This window comes from Hemitrygon akajei, chromosome 32, assembly GCF_048418815.1.
Source record: "Hemitrygon akajei chromosome 32, sHemAka1.3, whole genome shotgun sequence".
In the NCBI taxonomy this organism is placed as follows: Eukaryota; Metazoa; Chordata; class Chondrichthyes; order Myliobatiformes; family Dasyatidae; genus Hemitrygon; species Hemitrygon akajei.
In genome coordinates, this window is record NC_133155.1 from 33,185,326 (window position 1) to 33,210,790 (window position 25,465).

The 25,465-nt window shown below is 45.3% G+C and overlaps 1 protein-coding gene across 1 annotated transcript in view; it reads right to left on the reverse strand.

Annotated features, from left to right (window-relative positions):
- Positions 1–832: 832 nt before the first annotated feature.
- Positions 833–25,465, reverse strand: part of LOC140719694 (potassium voltage-gated channel subfamily KQT member 4-like) — a 180,582-nt gene continuing 155,949 nt past the window's right edge. The window contains exons 14-15 of the mRNA XM_073034493.1: positions 21,485–21,620; positions 833–10,404 (exon numbers count right to left, since the gene is read on the reverse strand). Of these exons, the coding sequence (XP_072890594.1) occupies positions 10,183–10,404; positions 21,485–21,620 (358 nt within the window). The 3' untranslated portion in view covers positions 833–10,182. The remainder of the gene's footprint in view (positions 10,405–21,484; positions 21,621–25,465) is intronic.

Consider the following 25,465-nt stretch of genomic DNA (forward strand, 5'->3'; position numbering starts at 1 on the left):
AAACCACCCCTGGCAGGGCACTCTACACACCCATGACTCTTTATGTAAAAAACTTTCCTCTGACGTTCTAAACATTTCTCCAAACACCATAAAATTACATGTCCCTTCATATTAGCTACTTCTGCCCTGGAAGTAAATATCAGGCTATCTACGTGATCTATGCCTCATCATCTTGTACCTCTATCAAGTCACCTCTCAATTTCCCTCTCTCCAAAGAGAAAAGTCCTCTTCTCATATGACAATCTACTGATAGGCACAATGGATGACATGACATCGTTAGGCAGGGGAAGACTGTGGCAAGCCCAGTTCTTAATCACAGATCATTCATTGCTTGGGATCATCAGTCTTTTCCTCCAGCTGTCAAATAGAGACCTGCTCCAATTTACCCCTTGTGAGCTTTGATGGGTGAGATCTCAACTTCCATTGCATTTCAAGCAAAAGCAATGCTCGCTTCCTCCATGGTTTTGTGGACCAATATTTCACAGGGTCTACGGTGGTCTCAAAGCATCTTAGCAACTTGTCGATTCTGTGGGTGGCTGAGCACTTGCTCTGGGAACTGGCAGCAACTCAGTGCCTGGAAAACTCTGGCGCTCGGACTGTGTGGCAACACTTGCGAGCTGCCCCCCACTTGGCTGCTAACACGAACAGCAGAGTTCAAAAGGACGCATGATAACTGAAACCTGATTCTCGAAAAACTTGAATCTTGAACTGTGTGTGCACGTAGATAATGATACTGTGTATCTATGATTGTAATGCCCACCGAGCAGTATTGAAATGCCCCCACGATAAAAATACACAGCAAACAACCAATGAACCACAACAAGTTGAGAAATATTCTTCATAAAAGTTTATTGCCATAAATAAGTTTTTGATCAGAGTGAGGTACTCATTTTGTAATTAAATGAAACTGGTTAGAAGCTGATTAGATTGCCCTTCTACTACATATAATATGGGTAATTAACTCTGGTTGCAAGAAGGCATTGCATTATTCATAATTAAACTCCTTGACAACTACACGGTGATTGGACAAACTTCTCCCTAATTCTGTTACGATCAATGTGTCCTGTGCCAAAGGTATTCACAGCACACAGTGGCAGGCATGCATCTCATGCAGATGCTGTCTGTGAGACAAAATGCATAACCCCTTGGTGACATGCAGATTCTATGTACGATTAGTGTGGTGATATTCTACACCAGGCTCACACACCCTACGTTCCAGCCCAGCTTAACGTAAGGTCCTCTGAGAGAACCAAGCTCGGTAGACCTGGATGAATGAGGTATGCATGGCAATACCTGGCTTACTAATGGTTATTAATCAGCAATCAATAATGATATAATAATACGCTTTAAAAAAAAGAAGAAATTGAGAAGTTGCTGAAGGTAAATTTCTCATGGGTTTTAGGGTCCTGCCCAATGCTATTTCTGGGCGATGGGATTGGTTAAGCATGCAGTGACATCATTGTGATAAAAGTGTCAACAATAAACAGTGAGTAATTGATCTTAATTTTACCCCTTCAGGGTGACAGTGGAAGGCTGGATGTGTGTGGGGGGAGGGGGTGGTGGTGTGCCAGAGCCTGGCAGTCTGGAGCATTTGTCATTCTCAGGAGCTGTGCCCCGGATGGGGGCGGAATGAGCGACCAGCGAACGCTGCTGTGGGACACAGACTGAGCCAGGTAGTCACATTCCATGCGGTTGCTTTTGGCAATGTAGGTGGGAGTCAAGGAGAGGGGCCGGATATCCCGCGAATGTGCCTTTGCAAAGTTTTGCCTCCAGTACTCGCCTGCCACGTCTGTCACAGCTACGAAAGAACATTGAATGGCAAAGTGTGAGACACTGAACCTAATCACTGACCTACTGCTGGAAGTTAATTAACTGTTAAAGCTATTGATTGCCCATCCAGGCTGGATGTAATTTCCTGTAGTTTTGTGTAATCAAACTATATCAGATAAGTCCGGTTTATTCAGTGATGAAATGCCTCTATCAGTGTTCTTATCCTAGACTCATCAACTTACAGGGAGTCCTGCACCAAGCTCCCCTTCCCCGTTGGTCAGCAGCCGGGCATCAGTAAAGCCACAAGACGCACAACGTAAGGTGTTATCCTGAGATGAGGGAAATGCTTCTCTGCACAACCAGTAGTGAGCTGTTTTTAATATTCTCATGCGATACATGTAAAATGCTGGCGGAACTCAGCAGGTCAGGCAGCATCTATGGAGCAGCTGACATTTTGGGCTGAGACCTTTCGTCTTCTCGTCGACTCTTGCACGAGTGTGGAGCCAGTCGAAAGGTTTGGCTCCTTGTGATTTGTCTCTGTTCCAGGGCGAAAGGACAGTGGGAGAGTAAAGTGAGGGGTGAGAACACACTGAGAAATGTTATAAATGGTACAGGTTAAGGGAGGCGGACAAAACCATTCAGCGAAGGCAGGGAATGAAACATTAACCTGTAAAAGGTTTTAACGACTGACAATTTATGCAGAAAGACCAACTATCGGGTGGTGAGGGGGCACCAAAGATTTCCTCTGCTGATATGGGGATTCCGTACGATTTTGGGGACCTGCATTCTGCCTATTGTTGGATACTAAATCTGAAAAACAAATGAGCTAGAAGTTCCACGCCAGAAAGCCTGGTTTCCCTGCTTGTCTTCAGTTCCTGTGCCTTCAGGGACGTTGGAAGCAGATGCTCAGTGTTCAGCCCGGATCACCTTCCTTTCTAACTGTCAGCTGACTGCAGCTGGTTTCAGGCTTGTCTGTCCTGTCAGTGCCGATGAAAGGGAATAGTGAGATGAAGCTGTCAAACCCATCTGGCCAGTGGTGTCCCAGACTACGCCAGATGTCTGCATGGTAATCAGCGAAGGCAGCCTGCCCCAGCAGGCGACACGTGGTCTTAACCTGATGGGCAAGGTTCACTGCTGAGATTTCAGGCCCTTTTACTCTCAGAAATCACTCCCTCTCGGTTTCTGGCACCCCGGCATTGAAGTTATCAGATATCTGGTAAACGACAGGTCATCAGACATGACAGCCAGGATGAAGAACAGTGAGGGAGACAGTCTAACGCTGTTAGCTGGTCAGTTAGGACCATCAGAACACTAAGCCAACCACTTCCTCTGGTAAAAAATGCAAAGGCCTTTCAAACAATTGGGTCTGGCCAGACATGCCCTTAACTATCAGCGCTAGAGCAAGTGGGAACATTGGAAAGCAATGAAGAAATACATTACTAGTCACATATTTAAAGTCAGATTGTAACAGCATTGATGATTTGAGCCTGACCTTGTTAGAGATTGGAGCCGATGCTCTGCTAAGCCAAGTTAGATAAAGCTGGACAGCTCCTTCACATCAGAAGCTCCATCTGTCAACCAACCTGTAATAAGACTGTGCCAGTGATTATTTGTTGCAAGTTATTGTTTTAAAGCAACAATCTCACAAAAAAACATTATTCAAAGAGTCAGTCCTGAATAAACTGCAGGGAGATTCTTAGCTCTGTGCCTGACGCCTGACGAGGTTAGCCCAACCTGAGGCTGGAATTATCTCCAAAAGCTATCCACCGCCCCTTGCTGCCAGCAACGAGTGGATGTCACTTACTGAACTTCTATGGGCATTTCCGCTTTGCTTTTACTCTCAAATTGCAATTGTAAACCTCAATTCCTCATTGGTAACGCACGTCCCTTTGGGCACCGGGGCAGGTTCTAAGTTATGCCTTGAGGTTGGCGAGGCCTGTGTCAGAAGTCATGGTCAGTGGTTGGTAGCTGACGTTCTAGAAACTGGTTGAAGAGGACCTTTGGGCACTTTACTACAGGGGGGATGGATAGATCAGGGAGCTTCAGTAGAGCATCCCAGAGATGGAAGATAATAACAATATGATATGATCATGACATAGAAGCAGATTTAGGCTATTCGACCATCAAGTCTGCTCCACCATTCCATCATGGCTGATTAACTATCCCTCTCGAGCCCATTCTCCTGCCTTCTCTCTGTAACCTCTGACACCATTAATTATTAAGAACCTGGCAACCTCCACTTTAAATATACACTTGATGATAAGGCAACGGGTCTCTTTTCTACAGAATCATGGAGTCTGGAAGAGCAGTAACACCTCTGTCAATATGCCAGCACTCTCAGTGTCACACAAATATCACCGTGATGCCCCCGTTGGTAACACAACATCCAAGTATCACCACTATCATTGAATTAAGAACGTACCCTCAGCAACAATATAATACAACCAACCACGTAACGTGTGTAATCACTGGTTACACCTGATTTCCGGATGGTACCAAGTCATAGCTGAGGCAGTCCTGTTGAGAGAACAATGTCTGTGAGTTTCCATTTCTTCCAGTGGGGGTTATGTTTCTTGTAATCAAATACATTTGAGATTGCTTCTTACCCAGGTGGAGTGCACCGTCCTTTTGTTTTCTACTCTGGACACTTTACTGTGGGAGGGGCAGGAAAGGTTTGCTCACTGAGTTATTATGTCTATCCGGGAGGGGTAACCACAGAGAAGAACACGTTGATCACATCGCTCATGGATTGGCACCATCCAGAAATCAGGTCTGGTCCAAAGGTAAAATACTTCAGATGCAGGAAATGTTAACTCAGGCAGCATGGTAATGGTTTAAACACACACAAAATGCTGGAGGAACTCAGCAGGTCAGGCAGCATCTACGGAGGAAGATGAACAATTGATGTTTTGGGCTGAGACCCTTCATCAGGGCTACCAGCATCCCCATCTGGTGTCCGACTGATGATGGTGGAGATCCCTAGTGACGCTACATCCTAAGTGGTGACATAGTCCTGAACGTAACCCATGGTTACATCTGTCACCTGATCGGTGACATCATGCTGAGGGCACACTCTCGTTTTCTGGTCCACCTTCGCATCAGACAGCGAATGAGGGAGGAAGTCTGGCATCCCGGGTCAGGGCCGAGTGTAGCCAAGCACCACAAACCTGAAGCTGAGTCCAGTTTGCCTTCTTGGTCAGTCAGGGAGAGTTGCCGAGTCACTAGATAGAGACTGTACCAGCAGGGCATTGTCGTTGCGCATGCTGTGACTCAGAGTGTCATGTTAGCCGTGAGCTGCCTGCGCTTGCCACTCTCCTACTGAACAGCTCCTCACTGCGTCCCCTGAATCAGGCCTCTTCCAGTGCAGGTGGTAAGGCAGGGCCATCTGGCTGTAAACAGCATCACGCGGAGGGGTTGAATGCAGCCTCCTTCTCGGGGCCCTGCCCTCCCAGGATTCCAACTCCTCCTCCTTAGGCTGTCAGAACTGACAAGTATTTTCCATGTCTCATGGATTCCAAAATATTTTTAAAAAATTTAAACATTTCAAATAAGTAATAAAATTAATAAAAACATTGCAAAATACTTGGAAAGATTGAAGTTAATTAACTCAGAACCGGAAGCTGAGCTCTCTGCTTCTCCCAGTTGCACAAAGTTGTGGAACTTCGTGTCCTTGGGCCGAGTTCCCGGTCGGGCTGCTGGGGAGCTGCGGGAAGCTGATGCTCAGCCAGTGTTGGAGCGGGAAGTACCTGGCGAGCTCTTGTCAGGAAGATTGGGATTTCTGTGCCGGCACCTGGATATTCCTTCAACCATGGAAAAAAGTGCTGGCAGTTCCAATATTTCTCAGGCCAACCTGTCCACTCCATGTCGCTACCAATTTCTGTCATGTTTTTCGTGTTTCCCCGTCACTGTTCCTCCATTGTCACTGCATCAAAAGCCTGGGGCCCTGCACCTAATAATGATACAGCGACTTTAACATTTTTACCAATGGGAGGTGGCGCGACAAACAATCTGCTGGAGGATCTCGAAACCCTGCCTCAGGACCCGGAATGTCGACAGCTCCTTCCCCACCCTACCCTTCACTGACGCTGGGTTCCTCCGGCAGATTGTGTGCTGCTCCAAATTCCAGCAACAATCGATGATGGTGCCCCACTGGGGAGTCACCAGAGGGAAACAAGCAGTGTTAAGCCACATCAGAAGCATTGAGGAATGCAAAGGTTGAGGCCTTGAGAAGCTCCTGAATGAGAATAAAGGAGGCAGTGGGGATTTGTGGAAATGCCAGAGTTCACCAACTTGCCTGTTGAAGGCAAGGGTGAGGGCGGCTCCTTCCCAAGTGAGTCACCTCTGGGAGGTGGGCATTACTGCTGGGACCATTCTTATTTGTCTTTCTGAAAGGAATAATGGGCAGCCTGCTTGAATTGCTTCAGATGCAGATACTTCATGCTGCTCTCAGCTAACGAGCTCCAGGGTTTAAACTCGAGTTACAATGAAGGAATGGTGAAACCCAAGTCCAGTTGCAATGAAAGGTACCGACTCGGAAGAGAGTTTGTTGTGATGGCGTTGTCCTTCTCGGTTCTAAATGGCTCAGTGTCAGATGTTGCTGCTGAAGAAGCCTTGGTGAGTGGGTGCAATGCATTTACCCGGGAGGTTGTCCATGTCTACGTTAGACCTATGTTCATTTGGCATGTGGGGATAACTCCATCACACTCTCAGTCTGCATCTCGTAGACCGAGCTAAGAAGCAGAATACGAAGACACTGAGCTCACGCTGCAGCCTCGGTATTTGCGTGAGTGTGCCGGTTAAGATTCCGGTCAATGGTGACTCCAAAGTGTGGCTGATGGTAACGCTGCAGTGCGTGGTTAGACTTCTCATTGTTAGGGATGATCTCATTTAGTACTTGGGTTGCAGGCATTAACTCACATATCACTGCCCCGGCCGGAACATCGAGAACATTCTCCAAGTGGTGCAGATTGGACACGGTGAAAATCACCACCGTGGGCCTTATGAAGCTCAGGAATGAAGCAGCAGGTTGGGTCTAGGATACTTCCCTGAAAAGCCCCTGCTGTGCTGCCCTGAGGGTGGGGTAACCCTCTTCCATGAAGCACTCAAATGCTCCCTTGAGTTCGTTATGAGTTCAGCCATTTCACCCAGATCCCAATGCCTTGTTTACTGGGGATCTTTGGTGCCACACTACTGTTCTGATGTCCACTGCAGTTACTCTCTCCTCCCCAACAGCACTCACTCCTTTTGTCCATCTCTGGATCAGGGTTCTGTTGAAATCCAGACATGACAGAAGTTAAATCAACCACTGAGAAACAGCTCACTGACGAGAGGGTGGGTCATTGCGTCTCCTCGCTATGTTAGTGATGCCTGAGAGCAGGTAGATGGAGAGTGGGCTTGTTCAGGTTGTTACACTGCAAAATGACACGATCTCAACGACCAATGGTCTCCGCCTCGGCCATAACTACCCTGTGATAGGGTCATGGTACAGTAACAGAATGGGGCAGGACATTCCTGGGAGCTCTCAGCTTTGAGAAACGGTAACAGCGTTGGTGAGATCTGACATCCTGATGTTGCCTGTGCTTTTTTCCTATTCCATGCACTCAATTGTTTCTCAGCATTGTTGGAAATGGACAAGTACTATGCTGTAATGCTCTTATTCAATGAAAGATGTAGTTTAAGGACTACCTTCAGGTGATGGTGGAGAGCTTAAGAGGAGTCTGAGATGTAGAAGAGGAGTCAATGCTTCCCCCCTTGTCTCTAGAGTCACAGGTTGGGCATTCATTGATATTTGTATGGAGCCTCCTCCTGCTAATGATTGTTTAATTGTCCACAACCAATCACTCATGGATAGAGGAGCTTTGAACTACTCCATTGCCCGTGGGATCACTCAGCTTTATCTACTGACACTGTCCTCACTTGCTGGTTTGTGTTCTGTCTTCACCAGGGCTGCATATCATTTACAGGTATGTTTGGTGCTGCTGTAGTCTGTACGCCTCCCTGAAGCTCTGGTACAATGGTAATGGGGTTCTGCAACCACCTTCATCCTGGCCACTTGCTTCTTGTGCTGAGTTTTATGCAAGTGGCCACTGCCGGTCTGAAGCTGCGAGCAGGCATCATGTTCTACCGGGAAGCCTGGTCCATCACCCTGAGGACAGAGCAGCAAAGTTCTGCTGCCTTCTCTGCCTGTGATGGACTTCTGGAATGCTGAATCCTGCACAACGGACCTCCTTTGATACACTTGGTCAGCAGGTTTATGCTTCCTTTTGGCCGACAGCCCACAGGGTGGAGTGCAATATGGAGGCAGGGGTCTGCCCTTCTCAGTGGAGTAGGCGGACAGTCCATGTCCCAAGGCACAGTTTGAAGGGCAGTAGGTTCTCCCAGTGTCTGGGCTGCAGCCGACCACATGGCAAAATGGACTAACACCTTATTGCTGTGTGAAGTTTTTTGCTGTGTTCAAAATGGCTGTCATACTTGTCCACATGACAGTCAGTTTACCTGAAAGCAAGCCTGGAGCAACCTGAGATGTCTCTGAGAGATGCAGCAACGTCCTTTCCAACTTTCCAACCAGAGCTCAAGGCACAGCTGTCTTTCTATTACTTTCACTCAAGACCACATTATCCAACTGTTGTGTTACAGTAGAATACTCTTGTCTATGAGCTCTTGTGAATTCGCAAATACAATTTATTTTTCATTTGTTTAGTGTTCTGATTGGGGCTGGCAAGGGTAACATTGATTGCCCCGTGCCCAACTGCTTCTTGGATCCAGCAGCTTATTTACTGCTGTCGAACAGCCAGGAATCAAGCACGTGGCTTCAGATATAGTCCAGGACAGGCAAGGACAGTCTCTCCCTCATCAATGTTGGTGGATTTGATGTTATTTTCACAAGCTGGTGATTTAACGACCTAAGACTCGCCTTTTGTTCTAAGTTTATTGAATGACCTTCCCAGGTGCAATCTGAATTTATCTAATCTGGTGGCTGGCTGCACAAAGCATATGATGAAGAAATTAATGACCTTCTCATAGCAACACTATAGGCATCTGAGTGATAGAAGGATAGAAAGAAAGATTCCTTTTTACTCTTCTGCTTCTAGTCTCTCTCTTTCTCTTCATGTACAATAAATTATTAACAGATAGATTGTGAGTGTTGGTCTCATGTGGGACAACCCCTCGGATATATCTGAAGTACAAAGGTTGGCACTGCCCAAGAGATTGCTTGATCGTGGCCATCCATCAGGTCACAGCTAAAATATTTAACTTGTTCATCTCATGAGCTAGGACTTCAGACACGGGTAATATTGTAGCTGTTAACTGAATCATACCCAAGTCGAGGCAGTGAGAGGACTGGTAATATTGGCTTGCAAACAATTCATTTTCCAAAGACAGTCACTGGGATCTTGAATAGAGTTTCCTTCTCATTTAAAATAAGTCAAACATCGGACTCATTTAGACATGCGCTGCATTTTGCATATCTCCAGCAGTTGTCTGAGGATTTCTGGAAGTCACTGAGAAACGCAGGGAGGTTTCACGGGAGGACTGAGTGGTGACTTTGTGTTTTTGCATTTATCGGTGCTCCTAGAGTGGCCTTCCATCTTTAGCAGGACAAGGACAAGGGTACGCAAACAGCCGTAGAAAATCCAAGCCATTATATTTAAACCTTAAAGTCTCCCCTCAAGCAGGATTGGATTGAATTGCTCCTGAACATTCTCTGATTAAAAAAAGGATTTTCCTAGCCCTTTCTTCATCATCCTGTTTTGATTGAACATGTATTTCCTTGAATGCTGTCCGGTGAAGTCAATGTCATATCATTCATCACTGAGAGAGAGTCAATTTCCAACAGAGTTTTGACTATCGTCAGTCCCTACAGTCACAATCCTCTGCAATCCTGCATCTACTGACCTTGTGGTACGTTGTGTGCTCCTGGCTTTTCACATAATGGCTTTGGCGAGGAAAGTCACACATTACCAGTGATCTCAGTCACACAAGGAACATAATAAACAGTTTCATTGGAATGTTCAGAGTAGTAAATAGGAAATTCCCCCTCTCTGGAAATCCTATCCATTATTTCAGCCCGAGTAGTCTCTTTCACATTGAGTTGCACTATTGCAGTTGGGTTTCTTTCACAAGCCTTGTTTGTGGATGTTGGTTGGCTTTGCTAATGAATGCTATTTCCTCCTCCATCCCCATTCATTTTCAGATTTCGATTAGTAATAGTCCTCAAGGTATTCCTTGAAGTTTAAGTATTCCTGAAAGTGCTGGGATATTCTTCGACAGTTGATGACTAATACAGAAAAGATATTAAATTAAAATGAAAGATAACGATAATCATTTAGAAGTGTCTCCTAAGATTTGTTGGTGTGAATCCATGTAATTAATGCCTGCGGAGTATAGATGAGTGTTGGTCACCTAGACCTTCTAGTGACTTTCTTCAAGATTCGTATTGGTTGATATGTTCAATGTCTGGGTAGACATGGAGATATCTGTAGTGTCCACCGGGCTATGGTAGTCAGAGGTCAGGTCCTGGTCTATTAGAGGAATGTTCATCGCAGCCAGTGTCAGTGCTGTGGCTGAGCTTTTGCTTAAATTTTGGCCGTAGATCATCAACAACATGTCCAGCTTTTGCTCGATGGACTGCACCTGGAACATGGAGAGAAAAGACAGAGCAAAGGCAGAGTGAGAGTACAATCGGGCAAAACTTGAACTACCTGAGGAATGTGAAGATGTTAAAGTCAAAGTAAATTCATTATCAAAGTACGTATGTTCACCGTATACTATATTTTGAGGTCTGTTTTCTTGCAGGCATTCACAGGAAGTTAAAAAACGTACAACAGAATTTCTGAAAAAAAGTATACATAAATAAAGACTGACAAGCTACAAAAGAGGACAAACTGTGCAAATAAATATATAATGCTGAGAACATGAGTTGTAGAGTCCTCGAAAGCGAGTCTGTGGAATCTGTTCAGAGTTGAGGTTAGTGAAGTTATCTATGCTAGTTCAGGAACCTGGTGGTTATAGGGTAAAAACTGTTCCTGAACCTGGTCATGTGTGTTTGGGACATGGCCAGTAGTGTGATAAAGTATTACTATTTACTATTGCCACATGTACTGAGGGTAGGTAAAAACATTGGTTTGCACGTCACCTATGCAGATCTTTTCATCACATTGAGGCAGTAGAAGGAAAGATCACATGAGAATGCAGAATAAAGTGTAACAGCTACAGAGAAACTGCAATGTAGGTAGACAATAAGGTAAAAGACCATAATGATGTAGACTGTGAGGTGAAGAGTCCATCTTAGGAGACCATTCAATAGTCTTGTAACAGCAGGAAGAAAGCTGTCCTTGAGCCTGGTAGTACATACTTTCAAGCTCTTATACATCCTGCCCAAAGGGAAAGGGGAGAAGAGAGAATGTGAGGTGATTGGGGACTTTGATTATGCTAGCTAGTTTACTGAGACAATGAGAAATGTAGACAGAGTCGATGGAGGGGAGGCTGATTTCTGTGATGTATGTCCACAACTCTCTGTGGTCATGGGCAGAGAAGTTTCTATTCCAAACTGTGAAGTTTCCTGATAGGATGCTTTCAAAGCTGCATCAATAAAAAGGTGTATTTTGCATGATTTTAATAATGTTTTCTGGCCTTCTTTGGGAAGGACCAAACCAAATCTGGGCCTGTGCTGTGACTCACTGAAAAGCATAGGTAATTCTCCCTTTCCTTTACTGGTTAACAAAAACTATCGAGTTATGATTTAAAATAACCAAATGGCCTGGCAGACTGGAGATGGAGTCTGGTGTCTGATGGCTCATCATGGTTTCAAAGCCTTCAGTGCCATTCAGCAGCTCTGCACTGGAAATGTCTCTGTTTTCCAGTTTGGGAAGGTCTTTCAGTAGTCGAAGATCCTCTAATTACCTTTATCACCTGGCACACACACAGTGATCTTTCAAAGTTTTCAGTGTGCTATCACATAATGTTGTTGAGACTACTCTTGGAGTATTGTGTATAGTTTTGGTCAAGAGGGTAAGGAAGAGATCTGTGAAGATGCTGCCTGGGTTATAGGGAGAGGTTGGCCATGTTGGATCTTTATTCCTTAGAGCACCTGTCTTCTATTATTAGACATCGTGACCCCGAGAAAAAAGATACCAACTCTCTATTCTATCTACGCTCCTCGTCATTTTATAAACTCTGCCAGTCTCCCCTCAGCTCCAAGTAACATAATGTGTAGAAGCTGAATTACACAATGCTGATTTTCAGCTCAATGCAAATGAAAATGGAAGTGAAACAAATTAGTAATTATTGCTTCACATCACTCGGAAAACTTGGCCACAACATTTTCTTCGAACTGTGTGAGATGAGGTGACTCCCATATCACGGTTTCTGGTGGACTGTGGCATTGTCTATTGTTGGACAGTCCTTGGAGAACTTGGTCTTCCTAGACCAGGAAATAAATGATTTACTTTCATCCTTAGTTGACTCCCATACACTGAACCAAACCCTTCCTACCATTCCTATTGCAATCAGCCATTATTTCCACTGATCCCTGCACCTGTCACCTTCTGAGCTTGATCCCAAATCTGATCACTTTATCCCACAACCAGGTAATCTCAGACTCTCTCTCTTCACCAATAATTGATCTGCCTTCTCTCTACTTCATCCCCAAATGAAATTCATGTTCCCACCCTATCACCCACCACTATTCTCGTCTTTCTTGGACCCAAGTAGGTACTGGAATGATCAGCCCCCTCCTCACCAATGGGCTCCAATGACCAGGCTGCCCAGAGTGCCAGCGGATTGCTTGTCTCCTACCAATGTGGCACTCTACTGCCCTCACGTGGCTGACTGGAATTTCCAGTCACATAGAGCCTGGAACAGGATGTTCAGCCCACAATGTTATGCTGAAACATCTAAAAAGAAAATCAAAAACACACAAATGCTAACCCCTCCCACCTACACCATGTCCATATTCCTCCATTTTCCATGTGCCTATCCTAACATCTCTTCAAAGCCTCCAATGTATTTGCCTCTACCACCATACCAGGCAGTGCATTCCAAGCATCCACCACTCTCTGAGTTAAAAAACTTACCCCTTACATCCCCCTTGAACTTCCCCCCTCTCACCTTCAATGCATGCCCTCTGGTATTAGACTTTTCAACCCTGGGAAACAGATACTCTCTGTCCACTCTATTTATGCTTCTCATAATCTTGTAAACCTCTGTCAGATCTCCCCTCAGCCTCTGACGCTCCAGAGAAAACAACCCAAGTTTTGCTAGCACGTGCTCTCTAAACCAGGCAGCAGCCTGGTAAACCTCTTCTGCATCCTCTCTAAAGCCTCAACATCCTTCCTAGAGTGGGGTGACCAGAACTGTACACAATACTCCAGATGTGGCCGGACCAGAGTTTTATAAAGTTGCAACGAAACCCTTGCATTTGGGTTCAAGTTCAATCTCTCTTAGCTGTCAATTAAATTTCTATGCCTTTTGCATAGTTTAGATGAATGAAATTTGATCTGATTTGACACGTAACAATTCTCAGGAAGACCGCCAGAGAGCTGGCTGAAGAGGCAGGAAAGGGCAGCTTTTGGCTGTGGCTGGGGAGGGAGGAGAGAAATCGAGGGACCGACTGGACACTGCATGGGGTCCCTGCCACTGCTCCAACACCAGGAGGTGCACCAGGGCTAAGGGAGGGAAACGTCAATGAACGGTGCTCCCTGGCTGATGATCGAAGCTGCATCGTTGGAGATGGGCAGGCAGCAATGCCAAGCAGCATTATCTCGTGCGGAGCTTGACAGAGCTGAGAGGACAAGGGCAGATGTTTCCCCTGGCTGGTATAACCAAAGCCAAGGTTCACAGTCTCAGAAAAAGGGCCTGATCGTTCTACAGAGAGATGAAACAGAAGTTCTTCACCATGACACTTTGGACTTCTCTACCCAAGAGGGCTGTGGAAGCTCAGACATTAAGTGTATTCGACACGTTGACAGCTTTTTGGATACAATGTACAAAGAGATCTCGGGGTCGAGGTTAATACCTCCCTGAAAGTGGCAATGCATACAAGTAGAGAGGTAAACACACGAGATTCTGCAGATGCTGGAAATCCAGAGGAACACACACAAAATGCTGGAGGAACTCAGCAGGTCAAGAGAGGAATAAACAGTCAATGTTTCGGGCTGAGACCCTTTATCAGGACTGGAAAGGTGGAAAGGAAGAGGGAAGAAGCCAGAATAAGAAGGTGGGGGAAGGGGAAGGAGTACCAGTTGGCAGGTGATAGGTGGAACCAGTGGGATGAAGTAAGAAGCTCAGAGGTGATAGGTGGAAGAGGTAAAGGGATGAAGAAAGAGAAATCTGATAGGAGAGGAGAGCGGACCAAGCGAGAGGGGGAAGGAGGAGTGGCACCAGAGAGAGACGATGGGCAGGTGAGGAGAATGGAACGAGAAAGAGGGGAGCCAGAATGGGGAATAGAAAAAGAAGGAGGAGGGGGAGAAATTACTGGAAGTTAGTGAAGTCAATGATTAGGAAGGAAGCTACCCAGGCAGATATGAGGTGCTTTTCCTCCAACATGAGAGTGGCCGCATTGTGGCAGTGGAAGAAGCCATGGGCCGTCATGTCGGAATGGGAATGGGAATGGGAATGGGAATAGGAATGGGAAGTAAAACAGGAGGCAATCAGGAAAGTCTGCCCATTGTGGCAGTTGGAGCTTTATCACTTCTTTAGAGTGATAATGAAGGCATATGACGTGCTTGCCTTCATTGCTAGGCTCATCGAGTATAGAAGTTGATAAGTCATGTTGGACTTAGATGAAACTTTGTTTAGCCACACTTGGAATATTGTGTGAAGTTCTGGTCGTCCCATTATGAGAAGGATGTAGAGGTATTGCAGAGGTTTCAGAAGAGGTTTACCAGGATATTGGCTGGTTGGAAGGGGCTATTAGCAGTAAGGAGAGTTTGGATAAACATGGATTATTTTCTTTAGAACATGGGAGAGACCCAAAATAAGTTTATAAAATAATGAGAAACATCAATAGGGCAGACACCAGAATCTCTCTATCCCAGAGTAGAAATGTCAAATACAGGAGGGCATAGCCTTAAGATGAGTGTGGGAAAGCTTAAAGGAGCTGTGTGGTGCAAGTTATTTTGTAGGGAGAGGTATGTACTTGAAATGTGCTGCTAGGGTTGGCAGTGGAAGCAGTTGTGATTGGAGCACTCACAAGACTTTCCGTTAGGCACATGAATATGCAGAAAACTGGAAGGATATTGGCCATGAGCAGGTGAAAGGAATTTAGTTTAATTTGGCATCATGCTTGGATAGATCATGGGCTGAAGGGCTTGTTCCTGTGCAGTACTGTTCTATGTTCTGTCTTCTATTATGAGAATCGGGAGATATGACGTTAATGTAGTGGCGTTCAGGTAGAAGTTCATAGAGTCATAAAATCGTAGAGCACTGCAGCAGAGAAACAGGCCCTATGGTTAATCCAGTCAATGCCAGACTATTAATCTACCTAGTCCCATCAATCTACTACTCACACAAAATGCTGGTGGAACACAGCAGGCCAGGCAGCATCTATAAGGAGATCTTATAGATTTTTGTTGTTTGAATTTCCAGCATCTGCAGATTTCCTCGTGTTTAACCTACTACTCATGTACATATCCAAATTTACCTTAAATGTTGAAATCTAACCCTCACCCACCAATTCCACTGGCAGCTCATTCCACATTCTCATCATCCTCGGAGTGAAGAAGATGCCCCTCATTTTCCCCTTAAACATTTCCCCTTTCACACTCAACTCAAAACCTCTAGTTCTACTCTCACCCAACCTCAGTGGAAACAGCAGGCTTGCATTTACCCTATCTATAACTCACATAATTTTGAAAATTTCTATTAAATCTCCCTTCATTCTCCGGTACCTTAGGGAATAAAATCACCTGTTAAATCTTTCCCAAAACTCAGGTCCTCAAGTCCTGGCGATATCTCTGTAAATTTTCTCTGCACTCTTTCAACCTTATTGATAACTTTCCTGTAGATAGGTGACCAGAGATACACATAATACTCCGGATTGGACAAGATAGAGGCAGGAAATATGATCCAGTTGCTGGGAGAGTCCAGTACCAGAGGGCATGGTTTGAGAATAAGGAGTAGGTCATTTAGGACAAAGTTAAGGAAAAACTTCTCCCAGAGAATTGTAGGGGTCTGGAATGCACTGCCTCGGAAGGTAGTGGAGGCCAATTCTCTGGATGCTTTCAAGAAGGAGCTAGATAGGTATCTTATGGATAGGGGAATCAAGAGATATGGGGACAAGGCAGGAACTAGGTATTGATAGGAATTGATCAGCCATGATCTCAAAATGGCAGTGCAGGCTCAAAGGGCCGAATGGTCTACTTCTGCACCTATTGTCTATTGTCTATTACTCCTCACCAACATCTTCAACAACTTCAACATAACATTCCAACTCCTGTACTCAGTACTTAGATCTATGAAGGCCAATGTGCCAAGAGTTTTCTTTATGACCTTAGACACCATGTTCAAGGAATTATGGATTTGTATTCTCAGATCTCTCTGTTCCACCACACTCCTCAGTGTCCTGCTGTTCACTGAGTAAGTCACATCTTGGTTTATCCTCCCACAGATCGCATGGATGAACTACAACAATTGTTCATCCCAGTTTGGCAAAAGAATAAACCAGGGAAGGTAGTGCACCCGTGGCTGACAAGGGAAATTAGGGATAGTATCAAGTCCAAAGAAGAAACATATAAATTAGCAAAAAAAAAAGCGGCACACCTGAGGACTGGGAGAAATTCAGAGACCAGCAGAAGAGGACAAAGGGCTTAATTAGGAAAGGGAAAAAAGATTATGAGAGAAAGCTGGCAGGGAACATAAAAACTGACTGTAAAAGCTTTTATAAATACGTGAAAAGAAAAAGATTGGTCAAGACAAATGTAGGTCCTTTACAGTCAAACAGGTGAATTGATCATAGGGAACAAAGACATGGCAGACCAATTGAATAACTACTTTGGTTCTGTCTTCACTAAGGAGGACATAAATAATCTTCCGGAAATTGTAAGGGACCAAGGGTCTAGTGAGATGGAGGAACTGAGGGAAATACATGTTAGTAGGGAAGTGGTGTTAGGTAAGTTGAAGGGATTAAAGGCAGAGAAATCCCCAGGGCCAGATGGTCTGCATCCCAGAGTGCTTAAGGAAGTAGCCCAAGAAATAATGGATGCATTAGTGATAATTTTTCAAAACTCCTTAGATTCTGGATTAGTTCCTGAGTATTGGAGGGTGGCTAATGTAACCCCACTTTTTAAAAAAGGAGGGAGAGAGAAACCGGGGAATTATAGACCGGTTAATCTGACATCGGTGGTGGGGAAAATGCTAGAGTCGGTTATCAAAGATGTGATAACAGCACATTTGGAAAGAGGTGAAATCATCGGACAAAGTCAGCATGGATTTGTGAAAGGAAAATCATGTCTGACAAATCTTATAGAATTTTTTGAAGATGTAACTAGTAGAGTGGATAGGGGAGAGCCAGTGGATGTGGTATATTTAGATTTTCAAAAGGCTTTTGACAAGGTGCCACACAAGAGATTAGCGTGCAAACTTAAAGCACACGGTATTGGGGGTATGATATTGATGTGGATAGAGAATTGGTTGGCAGACAGGAAGCAAAGAGTGGGAGTAAACGGGACCTTTTCAGAATGGCAGGCAGTGACTAGTGGGGTACCGCAAGGCTCAGTGCTGGGACCCCAGTTGTTTACAATATATATTAATGATTTAGACGAGGGAATTAAATGCAGCATCTCCAAGTTTGCGGATGACACGAAGCTGGGCGGCGGTGTTAGCTGTGAGGAGGATGCTAAGAGGATGCAGGGTGACTTGGATAGGTTAGGTGAGTGGGCAAATTCATGGCAGGTGCAATTTAATGTGGATAAATGTGAGGTTATCCACTTTGGTTGCAAGAACAGGAAAACAGATTATTATCTGAACGGTGGCCGATTAGGAAAAGGGGAGATGCAACGAGACCTGGGTGTCATTGTACACCAGTCATTGAAGGTGGGCATGCAGGTACAGCAGGCGGTGAAAAAGGCAAATGGTATGTTGGCATTCATAGCAAAAGGATTTGAGTACAGGAGCAGGGAGGTTCTACTGCAGTTGTACAAGGCCTTGGTGAGACCGCACCTAGAATATTGTGTGCAGTTTTGGTCCCCTAATCTGAGGAAAGACATTCTTGCCATAGAGGGAGTACAGAGAAGGTTCACCAGATTGATTCCTGGGATGGCAGGACTTTCATATGAAGAAAGTCTGGATCGACTAGGCTTATACTCACTGGAATTTAGAAGATTGAGGGGGGATTTTATTAAAACATATAAAATTCTAAAGGGATTGGACAGGCTAGATGCAGGAAGATTGCTTCCGATGTTGGGGAAGTCCAGAACGAGGGGCCACAGTTTAAGGATAAAGGGGAAGCCTTTTAGGACCGAGATGAGGAAAAACTTCTTCACACAGAGAGTGGTGAATCTGTGGAATTCTCTGCCACAGGAAACAGTTGAGGCCGGTTCATTGGCTATATTTAAGAGGAAGTTAGATATGGCCCTTGTGGCTAAAGGGATCAGGGGGTATGGAGAGAAAGCAGGTACAGGGTTCTGAGTTGTATGATCAGCCATGATCATACTGAATGGCGGTGCAGGCTCGAAGGGCCGAATGGCCTACTCCTGCACCTATTTTCTATGTTTCTATGTTTCAAAGTGCAACACCTCACAATTGTCTGCATGAAATTGCATCTACCATTTTTCAGCCAATTTTTCCAGCTGGTCTAGATCACCCTGCAAGATTTTTAAAATATCTATGATAGGACCTCTGCAATATTTACAGTAATCCATACTTGCCACATCCTTTCTGATACCATCAAAATTAGTCCTTCTCCAACTTAGAATCCCACCCTGAGGTCCAGAATAATCTATCTCCATAATTATCTTGAAACTAATGGAATTATGATGACTGGAGCAAAAGTTTCCCACTACACACTCTTCTGTCACCTGCCCTGTCTCATTCCCTAATAGGAGATCCAGTATTTATCTAATTAGGACTTCTATATATTGATTAAGGAAACTTTCCTGAACACAGGTGATAAACCTAACGTTTTTTTACTGTATGGCAATCTCAGTCAATATGTGGAAGTTTCATTCATCTACTATCGCAACCTTATGTTTCTTGCAAATATCTCAACAAACTTGCTCCTCTAAATTCCACTGGGTGGTCATCCCTTTCTTATTCCTCAGTTCCATACAGCCTCAGTAGATGAGCTCTCCAGTCTGTCCTGTCTGAGCAATGCCATGATATATTCCCTCTGTACTCCTCCCCTTGTTACCACATCTAAATCAGTGGAACTTCAGAACATTGAGCTGCCAGTCCTGTCCCTCCTGCAAGCAAGTCTCACTAATGGCTACAATATCACAATGCCACATGTTGATCCATGCCCTAAGCTTATCTGCCTTTTCTACGATGCTGCTTGTATTGAAATATACGTAACTCAGAACATCAGTCCCATCTTGCTCAACTTTTTGATTCCTGACTTTGTGTGTAGGCTTAACGCATCTTTCCCTACAAACTCTCCATTATCTGGTGCACTGGTTCCCGTCCCCTTGGAACTCTAGATTAACCCCACCCCATGCAGCAAACCCTGCAGTACAGCTGCAAACTCTCCTTTCTGTACAGGGTCCCACCTTTCCTGAAAGAGAGACCAATGATCCAAAAATCTGAAGCCCTACCTCCTTAGCCAAGTGTTAAAGTGTATGATCTTCCTGCTTCTGGCCTCACTAGCACAACCTGAGACTACAACACTGGAGGTCCTGTCCTTCAGTCTAGCACCTAACTCCCTGAATTCGCTTTGCAGGATCTTCTCATCCTTCCTACCCATGTCCCTGGTTTTGATGTGGACCAAGATCTCTGGCTGTTCACCCTCCCACTTGAGAATGCTTCAGACTCGATCCGAGATGTTCCTCATCCTGGCACCCAGAAAGTCCGGGAACCTTGTTTTCATCCGCAGAACCTCCTGTCTATTCCCCTAACCCTATCGTTATAGCTCACCTCTTCTCCGCCCCCCCCCCCCTTCCGCTTTGAATCACAGCACCTGAGTCGGTGCCAGAGACCTGACCACGGTGGCTATCCACGGCTTGGCCATCCTCCACCCCGACCAACTCCAACAGTACCCAAAGCGACATACCTATTATTGAGTGGAATGACCACAGGGGTACCCTGCTCTGGCTACCTATCCCCTTTCCCCTTCCTGATGTCCCTCAGTTACCTGTGTCCTGCACTACCAACCCTTCAGGCTTCCGAATGATCCAACTCCTACTCCCAATTCCTTAACGCTGTCCATAAGCAACTGCAGCCAGATGCACTTCTCGCAGGTGTGGTCATCAGGGACACTGGTGGTCACCCTGCCTTCCCACATCCCACAAAGAGAAGCATTCCACTATCCTGCCTGGAATGCACGGCTCTAACTGGGAAATGAGAAAGAAAGGAAGAAAAGAAATTACCTGAGAAATCTCCTTATAGCCTTCACTTCTCCCCTCTGGACCAAAGACTCAGCTCCTACTTTAACACTGGCCCACTCATACAATGGCCGCTCCGACTAAACGTAACTTTTTTTTGTTGGCCCTTTCCAGGATCTAATTACCCCGCAATCTGTGGCACGTGGCAAGTCCCAACTGTTCCCAATCTCGTTCCTGGCACGTGTAATCCAACAGCTCCCAGTGATCTGTGTCACACAGAATGCCCCAACTGCCCTGCTCGCTCCCTTGTAAATCTCGCTCCCGCTACACGCCCGCACATCAAAACACACGGTGAAAAGTGTCGCTTGCACCAACAGCCCAACACAAGCAAGTTCATCCATGACCTTATCCAATGCTGGAACCTGAGCTAGGGGCAGAATGTCCACTCCTTCTCCTGCGTTCTCAGTCTGACAGGCTTCAGCCCCATTATGTCAGTGCCCAGTTTGTCCAGAGGCCAGCAGCCCGATGTCTGTGAGTCCAAGGCCAGGCGCTCAGGGACTGGGGGTCGCCTGGGGTTAGAGTCCTGCCTGTATGTGAGTGGAACAGTGAAGAAAGGAGCTTGTTTTGTTGTTGCTGTTGCTGTTTGTTTTGTTTTGCGGGACATTGTGGGTATGCTATGTTGACGCCAGAACGTGTGGCAATACTTTCGGGCTGTCTCCAGCACATCTTTCAGCTGTTAACACATTTCACTGTACATTTCGACGCACAGGTGATAAATAACTCGGAATCTGAGGGAACATTTTGTTCGTGTGTATTTGTCTCCGTCAAGGAGCCATGCAGGGGGAGGGAAAGGTGAATAATTTTGGAAGAACTGCTTGATGCGTTGAATGGAAAAGGAGATTGAGAACTTAGCTAAATGACACTAAGAACATCACAGGAACAGTCTATCCCTCAGTGCAGGGGTCTGATGAGGAATATTGTACATCACTTCCTTAAGCTGTGAATTTTCAACCCTCCCTCTAAAAAACCCTCCCTCCTGCTCGATACTGGTTTGTACCCAGGAACTGAATTAATTTTCCATTCAAGCATGTCACCTTATGTCCATTAACCAGGTTTAAAACAAGGAGTACACATGTTTTGGCTTGACATAAGGTAGGATCTGTCCTTGCTCAGGGGAGCAGTTCAACCCCTGTACTGGGGAGTGGGGAGACATACAGTCTCATCCTCCTCCAATAAGTTACCTGCTTCTCCACTTTTACGACACGGCCCATCATGCTCAGCTCGTCGAATGGCTCCAGTTCTGGTGCAGATTTCTCTCCTTTATCACGCAATTTCTTCTCTGTTGGCACCTGACCTTTCCCGATGATTTGGTCAACCCTGTGGAGGCAAAGCATCGAAGCCGACTAAGAACAAAAGTGATCACAGTAAGCCTGTGCTCCTGACTTCTCTTTCAAAGGCACGAAAATAGAAATCAAGTCAGAGTGAAGGAAGGCTCTGACCATGCATGCACACCGACGGGCTCCAGACCCCCTCCATCTACTCTGTCTACACTTCTCGCTGCCTCAGTAAAGCAGCCAGTGTAATCAAAGACTCCACATGCTCCAGACGTTCTCTCTTCTCCCATCAGGCAGAAGATAAAAAGGCTGAAAGCAGTTACCCCCAAGGTCAAGAATAGCTTCTATCCCACTGTTATAAGGCCATTGAGTGGTTCTCTAGTAGGTTACGATGGACTCCTAACCTCAGGGCCTACTTTGCTACGATTTTGACCTCATTGTCCACCTGCTCTGTGATTTCTCTGTAGCTGTTACACTTTATCTGCATTCTCTTACTGATTTACTGTGCCTTGTTCTACCGCGATGCACTTGATCTGTATGAATGGTATGCAAGATAACCTTTGCACTGTGGCTCAGTACAACTAAGCAATTCCAATTCCAAATCACTCCTTACAACATGCGAAATTTGTAATTATCCATTGACATGAGCGGTCAGAAAGCTGCGGGCAAGGTAATGGTGAGGTATCTGCCCAGTGACAATCCAAGGTTTGGAAAAGTCCATTCGAGTCATCAAATTGCACAGCACCGAAACAAGCCCTTCTGCCTATCACATCCATTTGACCATAAGATATAGGAGCAGAATTAGGCCATTTGGCCCATCGAGCCTGCTCCACCATTTCATCATGGCTGATCTAATTTCCCTCTAAGCCCCAATCTCCTGCCTTCTCCCCGTATCCCTCCATGCCCTGACCAGTCAAGAGTCTATCAACCTCTGCCTTAAATATACATAAAGACTTGGCATTCACTGCTGCTGTGGCAAAGAATCCCACAGATTCACTACTCTCTGGCTAAAGAATTTCATTCTTATCTCCGTTCTAAAAGGACGCCCCTCTATTCCGAGGCTGGGTCTTCTGGTCTTAGACTCCCCCACCGTAGGATACATCCTCTTCACATCATCAAGGTTTCAATGAGGCCATCCCTCATTCTTCTGAATTCCAGTGAATACAGTCCTAGAGCCATCAAACACTCTTCATATGACAAACCATTCAATCCTGGAATCATTTTCATGAAACTCCTTTGAGCCCTCTCCACTTTCAGCACATCCTTTCAAAGATAAAGGGCCCAAAACTGCTCAAGATACTCCAAGTGAGGCCTCACCAGTGCTTTATAATGTCACAACATAACATCCTTGCTTTTCTATCCTAGTCCTCTTGAAATGAATGCTAACATTGCATTTGCCTTCCTCACCACAGACTCAACCTGCAAATTAACCAAATTAATCTTGCACAAGGACTCCAATGTCCCTTTGCACCTTTGTGTTTTGTGTTTTTGCTCCACTTAGAAAATAGTTAACCCTTTTATTTCTTCTACCAAAGTGCATGACCATACACTTCCCAACACTGTATTCCATCTGCCATTTCTTTGCCCATTCTCCTAATCGGTCTAAGTCCTTCTGTAGCCTCTCTACTTCCTCAAAACTTGCCCCTCCACCTATCTTCAATTCATCCGCAAACTTTGCAACAAAGCCATCAATTCCATCATCCAAATCAGTGACATATAACGTAAAAAGAATCGGTCCCAACACAGACACTTGTGGAACAGCACTAGTCACCGGCAGCCGGTCAGAAAACACTCACTGTATTCCCATCCTTTGCCTGCTGCCAATCAGACAGTTCTTTATCCATGCTAGAATCTTTCCTGTAATATCATGGGCACGTAGCAGCCTCATGTGTGGCACCTTGTCAAAGGCCTTCTGAAAATCCAAGTACACAACATCAACTGATTCTCCTTTGTCTATCCCGCTTGTTATTTCTTCAAAGAATTCCAACAGATTTGTCAGGCCAGATTCTCCCTTGAGGGAACCATGCTGATTATGGCCTATTTTATCATGTGCCTCCAAGTACCCTGAGACTTTGTCCTGAATAATCCACTTCAACATCTTCCCAACCACTGAGGTCAGTTTCCTTTCCTCTGTCTCACTCCCTTGTTGAAGAGTGGAGTGACATTTACAGTTTTCCGGTCTTCTAGAACCATTCTAGAACCCAGTGATTCTAGAATGATCATTACTAATGCCTCCATGATCTCTTCAGCCACTTCTTTTAGAAGCCTGGAGGTCCAGGTGACTTTCCAACTTTCAGTTTCCCAAGAACATTCTCTCTAGTTATGGTAACTTCACACATTTCATGACTCCTGACACCTGGAAATACCACCATACTGCTAGTGCCTCAGGCAAAATACTTATTCAGTTCATCCTCCAGTTTTTAAAAGCTTCCCAATCCTCTCACTTCCCACTAATCTTTGCTCTATCACATGCCCTCTCCTTGGCTTTCATGTTGGCTTTGACTCCCCTTGTTTGCCACGGTTGTGTCACCTTTCCTTTAGATGACTTCTTTCTCTTTGGGATGTATATACCCTGTGCCTTCTGAACTACTTCCAGAAATTCTAGCCATTGCTGCTCTACTGTCAACTGTGCCAGTGTTCTTTTGCAATAAATTCTGGCCAACTCCCCTCTCATGGCCCTGTAATTTTCTTCACTACACTGTAATTCTGATACATCTGACTTCAGCTTCTCCACCTCAAATTTCAGGGTGAATTCAATCATATTATGATCACTGGCCCCCAAAGGTTCCTTCACCTTAAGGTTTCTAATTCATTCTGGTTCACCCAAACCAGAACTGCTGATCCCCTAGTGGGCTCACCCACTAAAAAACCATCTCGTAGGCACTCTAGAAAATCCAGCACCAACCTGATTTTCCCCCATGACTATTGAAACATTGCACTTTTGTCATGCATTTTCTATCTCCCGTTGTAATCTGTAGGCCACATCCTTACTACTGTTTGGGGGGGGGGGGAGTATGGGGGTCTGTATACAACCTCCATCAGGGTCTTTGTTATCCTTGTAGTTCCTCAGCTCTATCCACAATGATTCAACACCGTTCAACCCCATGTCACCTCTTTCTAATGATTTGATTTCATTTTTTACCAACAGAGCAACATCACCCCCTCTGCCTTCCTGCCTGTCTTTTCATTACAATGTGTATCCGTGGACATTAAGCTCCTAGTTATAATCTTCTTTCAGTCATGTTTTAGTGATGCCTACAACATCATACCTGCCAATTTGTAACTCTGCAGCAAGTTCATCTACATTCAAACACACCTTCAGTCCTGTATTTGCTCTTTTCGATTTTGTCCACCTTTTCCCTTGCAACCCATCCTGTTGACTGCAATTTTGTCCTATCAACGACCTCTCATCACTACCATTGCCTCTGTTTGTAAATCTGCTACCCCATCTTCAGCACTATCATCTACCTTTTCTACAATACTTCTTGCATAGAAATTTATGCAGCTCAAGATACTAGTCGCAGCATGCTCGCACCATGCTCAACCTGTTGATTCCTAACTTTGTCTGAGGTCTTACCAGCATTTGCCTCCACTAACTTTTCTGGGACTCTGGCTCCTAAACCCCTGCAACTCTAGTTTAAACCCCACTGTGCAGCATTAACAAACATTCCTGCTAAGCTATTAATCCCTCTCCTGTTCAGGTGCAAACTGTCCCTTCTGCACAGGTCCCACCTTCCCTGGTAGAGAGCCCAATGATCCAAAAATCTTATGCCCTCGCTCCTACACCAACTCCTTGGCCATTTATTAAACTTTATAATCTTCCTAGCTCTGGCCTCACTAGCACATGGCACGGGTAGCAATCCTGAGATCACAGCCCTGGGGGTCCTG